This window comes from Epinephelus moara, chromosome 14, assembly GCF_006386435.1.
Source record: "Epinephelus moara isolate mb chromosome 14, YSFRI_EMoa_1.0, whole genome shotgun sequence".
Classification (NCBI taxonomy): Eukaryota; Metazoa; Chordata; class Actinopteri; order Perciformes; family Serranidae; genus Epinephelus; species Epinephelus moara.
Genome location: NC_065519.1, coordinates 20,341,243 through 20,350,255, shown reverse-complemented (window position 1 = coordinate 20,350,255; position 9,013 = coordinate 20,341,243). Strand labels below are relative to the sequence as shown.

Genomic DNA, 9,013 nt, shown 5'->3' with positions numbered 1-9,013 from the left:
ATTCTTCAAGACCCTTGAAAATCTCAGCACTGATCACTGATGACTGCATTTGATAAAACAAATCAGATGTCCATTCAATCTTTATTTAAATCTCAAGCAATCAGCGAGGGTCTGCCCTCAATTTCAATATTATTCACACACACACACACACACACGCACACACACGCACGCACGCACACGCACACGCACACGCACATGCACACACACACACACATAATTAATGAGGGGGAAAAAAAACAGCAAAAATGGAACACAGCTCAAAAACAATTACATTCAAGAGTCGTTTGTAGGTCACTGTTTTAAATTGACCTATTGGTGTGATTAGTTTTATTTTGTGTTGTAAAATGTTCCATGTATGTGCAGCACAAACACTAATAGATTTCACATGGTACTTTAAGCATTAGTCAATCACTTGAACGAGTCAAATAATGACTATAGGACCAAGTTAATGAGGAAGTGCTATGTAAGGCCAAGTTGGCATTACGGGTGTTACAAATAAATAAAAACAAATGCCTGTCACGTCTTATTGTTCAGTGGAGGAATGTAACTAAGTACATTTACTCAAGTACTGTCTTAAGCACAAATTTACAGTACTTTTTCTTTGAGTATCTCAATTTCCTGTCACTTTCTACTTCCTAAAAGGTAAATATTGAACTTTTTACTCCACTTGAAATATTTGATAATGGCCAATAATGATAATGGCTACTTTTCAAATTAAGATTTTTGCACACAAACCATATGAAAATATAAAAGAGCAGCTGAAACAATTAGTCAACTGATTAGAACATTTATTGGATTTTGATAATTGTTTGAGTAATTTATAATGCAGAAACATTTTATTGCTTCAGCTTCTCAAATATGAGGACTTGCTTCTTTTCTTTTTAATTACTTTTATGATTTTGAAAGTACTTCTAACACTTAAATATATTTCCTGATTGTACTTACATGCTTTTAATTAAGTAATATTTTTAATGCAGTACAAACAGAATATTTCTACAGTGTGGAATTAGTACTTTTACTTGAGTAAATGCATGTGTTAGAGATGTCCACTCAACCTTTTCATACATGATGTAATGAGGATCAGACGAACTGTCAGATCAGATATAAAAAATATTGGCTGAGTGAGCCCTCGTGTGGGCAACAACTGTTACTACAACTCTCCACCTAGTATTTGAACTAGATATAATGCATAAATAAAGTCTCCCAAACACATGTTCAAACTCATATATTATTTATTACAATTAAATATTTTTCTTATATTACAGAGGTCCATTTGAAACCATACAAATAATCTGTGCTGTGATTAATATTTCCAAGATATTTCCAAAAATGCCATGCAAAGAATATGAACATAAATTCACATCAGAAGAACCAAAGTTAAGGTTTTTTTTTTTTTTTTTTGTACATCTGGGAATGAAATTAAATTCATGTTTCGATACCTTCCCCTCCTCTCTCCTTTTGTTTTTGGTGCAAACATTTCTTTGTGGTGATTCAAGATCAGACCAGCGTCATCTGGCAAAAATGAAAGGCATTTGGAAGGTGGGTAAAAACAACAGCTTGTCCTTCTCTTGGTGGAAAACGTTGGGAGTATATACGACGGGTTAATGGGAACAGGCACAGAGGACCAATTAAGACATAAGTATCACACATCTTGATTAAACATAATTAGTTTGCTGAGTGATTCCTAAGGCCATAATATGGACTGTGTGTGGTTTTAAACTCTGATCCAGAACACCCAGGGGGATTTTAAATTGCTGAACCAAATCAAACCCAATGTAGATTACCCAATTTTGCTTTGTTGGATTGTGCTGTGTGGGCTTTACTACTGTACATCCACCATCCATCAATATTCAGTAAAATGCTTCAGTCAATCGAGAAGGTTTGCTTCAGTTACAGACTTTTGGTTCGATGATACGGCATGGTGTACTCTTTCTATTTCAGCTTAATGAAGTGAATTAATATTATGAACATGTTAATCAGACGAGGCTTGTTTGAAAGTCAAATATTAATCCATTAATTAATTATACTGAATTCTATTTTTGTGATTCAACATACAAGAGTCATCTACTCAACCCTCTGTACAGGGAGTAAAGCAGAAGTAGGCAGGATGTGGGCATTTTCAAGTGATACTCCACCCACAAAATCTACAATCTAATACCCCCTGTGCTTCTAAGGTGGCTGTAAATAGATCACCGTTGATGCAGAACAGCGTTTGTGGTCACCTTAAAACATGTCGCATACAGAGGATTCAAATGGTGACAAGTCTCAAACACTCCGACAGCATAATTCATTTCCTCTCTCCCTGAAGCTCTGCCAGGAAGCTGTGTCTTGTTGTTTGGAACATAATGAGAGTACAGATGGACAGCTGAGAGCTGGATTATAAAGAAGAAGTGGATTATAAAAGTTTCTGTGGACGTTTTGATACTTTTTGTCCACCGTGAAAACTTGTAGCAACTGAAATGCATTGAAACGGATGGAATTCAAGCTGACTGCAGCCGCTGTTCTTTGAGAAGCACACAACCACAAACCTTAAGGAGCAGTTCAATACTTTGGGAAATACACTTAGCACTGTCTTGTCGAGAGTTAAGGCCTTTACACATCGGAGGCTTTTTTCTTTTGTGCAGTAGTTTGTATATATATTTTTTCAAACTGTTTGTTTCATGATTACTTCCACACAGAATGTGATTATCTCACGGCAAAAAAGCTGTCATTTGTTTTTCTGATCCAAGGCCGAGTTTTTGTACTGAGAAAAAGGCATAAAGACATCAACCAATCATGCTGTGTGGAACTAATGTCACGCCAAAACAACTGTTGCATATTCATTTCGCATAGTTTTGATGCATAATTTTAACAGGTGAGTTGTGCATTTTCATGTCGATTATTTGTTTATTTCTCACTCCCAACTTGTCAAATATCATAGTTTGGTCAGTGGCCCTCAGCGTCAGATACCAATGCACCAGGCAGCAGTGAGAGACTGGGCGGCATAATTTTTCGAGGCTCTGAGAAACTGCCATAGTATAAAGAGTGAGGGTGTCCACGTAGGGCAGGCGGGAGGGGAGGTGAATCGGTCAAACAGGATCTGGACTTTCACTTGGGAGACCACTGTTCATTTCCTGTGTGAAACTGAAGGTAAGTTATATCAATAACTTGTGATGTATACATTATGTTTGTCACAAATTTCAAATTTCTTATTTCAAGCCAAACCATGATACTTTTTTCTAAACCTAAGCACGTGCTGCCTTAACCATAGGAAGTAAACCTAAAACTAAAGGTATGTTTATTTTGAAAAGCGACTGTATGCACTTCACAAGCAAGAACTGGACATTTCCTGTGCAAATGGAAGTTAAGTTTGAAAATACACAATGCATGAAACAAGAGTAAATGACATGGCGTCCCTGAATGTCCCAAACTGATGCTAGAGGGTACCTATAGTGTCATAGTTTGACCTGTACAGCCACTGACCAAGTGTCGGTATTCAACAAGTTGGGAGTGAGAATATGCTGTTCCGTGTGTTTCAAGGTATTTAGAAGAGACATCAATATCACACTCATGTCTGTACTCTAAATATGAAACGACGGCCAACAGACAGTTAGCTTAGCTTAGCATAAAGACACAAAGATTTGATGTTTACAGACATGTTAATCAGTGAGCTTTAGAGGTGCTGGTGGGTGGATTTTGTTGCCTTTTCTGACAGAGCCAGTCCAACTGTTTTCTTTCTGCAGTCTTTATGCTAAGCTAGGCTAGGCTAATCTGCTGCTGACTCCAGCTTCATAATTAGCATACAGGTATGAGAGTGGTCCCAATCTTTTCATTTAACTCTGGACGAGAAAATAAAGCAAGCGTACTTCCCAAGTGTTTAACTATTCCTTCTTTAACAGATCACTTTGAATTTGAAACAAATCTTGGGCAGACTTTTGTCAAAATGAAAGTGTTGATCAAGGATCAGTTCTGTCTTTCAGTTCACATGAAAGCGATGAACCTGAGATGCATCTCAAGTCTCTAGGAATCAAGATCAGCACACTAAGAAGCTTCATAACCCCAGGCTGATATCGGTACACACTTCTAAATGAAAGGCTGGGAATGTTCTATAAGGCAGCAAGATCAAGGGCACAGGCTAATGGCAAGGTAGGTTTAAATCATCGTAGCATTCGGCATTTAAAGGTGAAGAGGCAAAGCTTTATCATCTGAGGAGAAGTGACAGGAGAATGACAAGAAGCTGGGAGAGGCCAAGGTACATTTTGGTCCTGCAGGTTAAGCATCTCTGGTCACATGTTAGCAGGCGTCATTCAAACTGTATCTGAGATCCTTCTAAATGTGTCCTCGAATCTGCCCGGAGGACTTCAACATCTCAACACGACATTTAACAGGCTTGTAATGGGCAAGCAAGCTCAGTCAGTCACAGAAATACTATCGCAAATGACTCACACTTTTCATCTTAGACAGTGCAGCTAAGAAGGAGATACCTCCTTTCTAATCAGGAATGAAAGCCACTCATCTAAAACTCTATTCTTTAAAATTATCTTTTGAAAATAAATTATATTTTCTCAGTACAGAAATAAATACATATCTTCTCTCAAACATAGGAATGGATCATCATCACAGATCTAAATGCTACACTGAATACATTACTCACCATCTCATCGGTGAAGAAACAAGAATATAGGTGACTAACTGATGCCATCTGCCACGAACAGACACTCATCCAGATATATAAATGCAAATATACAGTTAGCTGACAGCGGAGTCAAATCACACCTCTTGCAAACAGCTTTGAGAAAGTAAAATATTCCTCAGCATTGGCATAACAAAAATCCCCTCACTGCTCGGCTCATTGGACGTCTTCACACTGCGAAATCAAACAAACTCAAGTGTGCTTTCTTTGTACAGTGCAGGTCTGTACTAAACTGTGAGAATCACCAGGGTTACAGATATGACATAAAACCTAGAATAGAGCCAAAACACCTCCATGTCATTGTTTGCTGCGCATGGACTTAATCAGTGGTGATAAAGCTGACTTGGATTTAATCAAACCTTCTGATAAAGGACTTTCCTCACAGCTGTGATCAGAGTTTACTACGTAGACCACCAGGTCAATCATGATTACATCAGAATGGAAATGTTAAAGTTGCAATCTCAAAGATCTCTGTTTCATCTAATTTGGCGGCGCCTATGGTGATTAGCTGTGATTGCAGTGTGTTTGCTGGCACATTAAAGGTCCAGTGTGAAGGATTTAGTGGTGAGGCTGCAGACCTGAAACTTTTCCTGTGTGCCAGGCGTATAAACCCAGTTCAGACCAAAGATTTGCAATAAGATGAAACAGTTTTAGAACGCTGCAGAGAAAAGTTGAAGCAGTGTGAACTGGCTGCCGTTGAAGATGATGGTAGCACCTTGTCACCTGTTTCTACAGCCAATCGACTTGTAGTAAAGTCCACTGGTCAAGTCAAAATGACGTGCGCTTGCTACGGCAGGTGCTATGTCCCTCCCGAGCCCTCTGTTTGCCTCTTCATGGTGTTCTGGTGTCGGACGGTGGGTCTCTGCTGCTGCTCACTGTATGTGCTCATGTCTCCCCCACACATTCTCTTTGACTGATTAACTGGCGCTGCTTACTTTTACTATTGTGGCGTATTTATTATGAATAAAGTCCATCTGATGCTCTTTTTGTTTATGTTTCCTTACTACTATCCTTACTCATATTTTAGGATGCTACAAATTATATTCAGCCACAAAATAAGCCTGAAAAGCTGGAAATCAGAACAAAAGTACAGAGTTGTTGCATAGAGATGATACACCATCTCACCTAGATACATTGGCACAAGTAGTTGCCTGTTTCAACTTGTCTTTGGTCTGAACTGGGCTTAAGGGAACTATGATGTCTGACATAAAAATGTGAATGGGCCTATCTAGAGCCAGTGTTTGGTTTATCCATTCTGGGCTACTGCAGAACTACATGGCAGACTCCTCGGAAGAGGACCTGCTCTGTGTATATATAAACGACTCATTCTAAGGAAACGAAAACATAACGATTCTTATTTCCAGGTGATTATATACTAATGAAATCATAGCTACGACTACAATAAACCATTTCTGCGAAGAGATGCCTCTGAATTCTACACACTGGACCTTTAAAGGCCTAGTCCACATGTACATGGTGTATTGAAAATGTGGCTTTTTTCAAAGTATGTTTGTGTGCACACATGTATTTTTATTTTGGTGTGTGAGACTAGATTATGAATGACTGTGCGCTGCTTGTGATTTTTCTTGGTAATGTCACCCTCAACATGCAGTTCATAATACTGTAAATGCGAGGGCTTCGTCAGTGGGTCATAGGCTCAATCACTACTGTGTTACTAGTTCAGATATAGATAGTGACTTATCAGACATAAATGAAAATCTTCAAGATTATTAATTTACATGATAGAACGGTAAAACAATTGGTAAAGCTAATTTGCTTTCTTGTCAAGAGTTATATGAGAATATTACTCTCGTGTTTGTCCGGGAAATGTGTAGCTGGAGCCAGCAGCCAGTTAGCCTAGCTTTGCTTAGCACAAAGACTGGAAACAGGAGGAAACAGCTAGCCTCACTCTGTCCATAGTCAGGCTAGCTGTTTTCCTGTTTCCAGTATTCATGCTAAGCTAACAATGGATGTTTAAAGACAACTGGATACAGTGTTGGGGGCCGTTTCTTCCTATGAAAGTTGCTCAGTGGTGCATGAAGCCAAAACGGTTCAACTTTTGTGTGTAAAATTACCAGAATCTCCAACATCATTGGGCCCACAGAGCAAGTGCACTAGAGACTATGAGTGGCAAAGCGGCTAAAGCGGGACTTATACTTCTGCATCGAATCAACGCTTTACCTACAATGTAGCCTACGCCGTAGCCTGACGTGCACCTCCCCAAAAATGTAACCACACATTGCTGCGACGCAGACCTCCTGTCTGTTTCTGTAAGCTGACACCATTTCCCTCAGTGGAAACTAAGCTTTTTTGTTAAGACAATAAAGCGTGTGATTTATCCTGGCTTCATATGAGCAGAGGAAATCTCAGCTAGTTGCTAGGTTAATTTATATAATGTAAAATGCTAAAGAATTGTGCTAATAATGTTAGAATTTTATATTTGTTTGGAAGACGTGTTCAGTATAAGACGGTTGTTTTGTTGGTGAACCTTGTGAGTTGTAATGGAGACGAATTTACTAATGTTACCTTTGTTAAATGTTGCTGTTGTCGCTATTTTTTATGAGTAGAGGAAATGTCTGCTAGACGCTAGGCTAATTTATACAATGTAAATTACCGTAGGCTTGTGCTTATAATGTTAGCATGCTGTATTCGGGGGGAAAGTGTTTGTCTGTGAAAGCTGCGAGTTATAGTGAAGCTGATTTGTGTACTTGTGTTTGAGCTTGTCGCTATTTAAGCCATGTTTAATGTGTGTTTTGAATCAATTAAACTTTATAGCACTTCCCAGAAACCCCAGCACCGACTAGTGTTTTGGAGGTGTAACTGCAGAGTGACACAGACAGACCACTGCACAAGTATAAATGCACCCAATGGCGTAGGCTACGGCACAGGCTCTGCATGGAGCTGACGCACAAGTATAAATCAGCCTTAACTTCCAGTTTAGCGCTATATTAACTTGAATGGGGATAAAATGATTTAATCGTGCAGCTCTTCTACACTTTCGAAATGTTACTGGAACGAATAGATCAAATCCTGATAGTGAAACGGGTCATGTCACAGTAGTTATGACGCTCAAAAAAAGGTATTCACTAATTTATAGTTGTCTCTTTCACATTGTAAGTCTATGGGAAAAACTCTTTTGGGCCCAACTGCGTCCCGTGACAAACCCAGAAGTTGTAATTCCACTGTTCCTGGTGGCTTGAAGCCAACTGGCTGCGGGCATTAGGTTCATATTTACAGTACAGACATGAGAGCGGTATCGATCATCTCATCTAACTTTTGGAAAGACAGCAAATTTCCTCAAAACTATTCCTTAAGCACATCTTGAACACAGATGTTCACTCTGGAGCTTCTCTGTAAGACTGCAGTGCGTAACAGAAAAATCTGATGACAGATGTGATTAAACCTTCAGCCACTCTGTTTCTTCTCATGGGCCGATCTAAAACTGTATGCCTCCAATTTTCTTTAGTTATGGCGTATCATTGAGACACACTGAGTGTCTGATATCTGTCAGGCAGACAGTAACATAATTCACACGTAACATCAACCTGTCTTCATATTTATCAAATGTCACATTTCTAAGAGCTACAGTAGCATTTTCTACAGCAGAGTACGTTCCAGGTTCTTCACACAGCTGCTACGACACCACAGAGCCATGTATGATAAAGACCATTACACTGCCATATTAACTCTTATACAATATGTCAAGCCATTACTCTCACTAAATAAATGTGTGGCATGTTAAGTATGAACAAGAGGTTTCAAAACAAAAGAAGCTCATGTCTCAGTCCTTCATCCTAAACTTCCAGTTCCTGTCACGCAGGCAGCAGGTAGGTATGGAGCTAATTAAAGTTGTGGAGGATGTACAGCGTTATCTCACGTCCCATATAGCATTATGTGTCATGCCCCGTCAGATGCTACTGCAGATTCTTGAGGAGGCGTCCGTAGCGGAAGTCATAGACGTGTCGACAGAAAAACACCAGCTCTGGGTCGACGTCATCGGGCACACAGTGGTGGGTGGGCATGGCGTTGCCGACAACAGGTGGCACCATGAGGGAGGCGGCACAGTCGCGCACACCCTCCCTACGGCGTTTTACCAAGGCACAAAATCTGGACGGAGCACAAATACAGGACATCAAACTCAATCGCCTTCAAAAAAGCAGTCAGAAAAACAATAACAGTGTTTCTTTGTAGCTTCAAACTCTCTGAGAACTGAGAAAAATTCGCCTGCTTTTTATGTTAAACATTGTGCACTGGTTTAAGCTTCAAAAACACAGCACTGCAGGATTTTCTCAGCAGGTAATCTTTCCAATGTTTAAAGCAAAAAATATACTTCAAAGACAT

At 39.5% G+C, this 9,013-nt stretch overlaps 1 protein-coding gene across 2 annotated transcripts in view; it reads right to left on the bottom strand.

The window, feature by feature from the left end:
- Positions 1 to 1,214: 1,214 nt before the first annotated feature.
- bahd1 (bromo adjacent homology domain containing 1) overlaps positions 1,215 to 9,013 on the bottom strand; it is a 58,536-nt gene continuing 50,737 nt past the window's right edge. For both annotated transcript variants that reach the window (XM_050061573.1, XM_050061574.1), the window contains exon 7: positions 1,215 to 8,779. In XM_050061573.1, the coding sequence (XP_049917530.1) occupies positions 8,587 to 8,779 (193 nt within the window). In that variant the 3' untranslated portion in view covers positions 1,215 to 8,586. The remainder of the gene's footprint in view (positions 8,780 to 9,013) is intronic.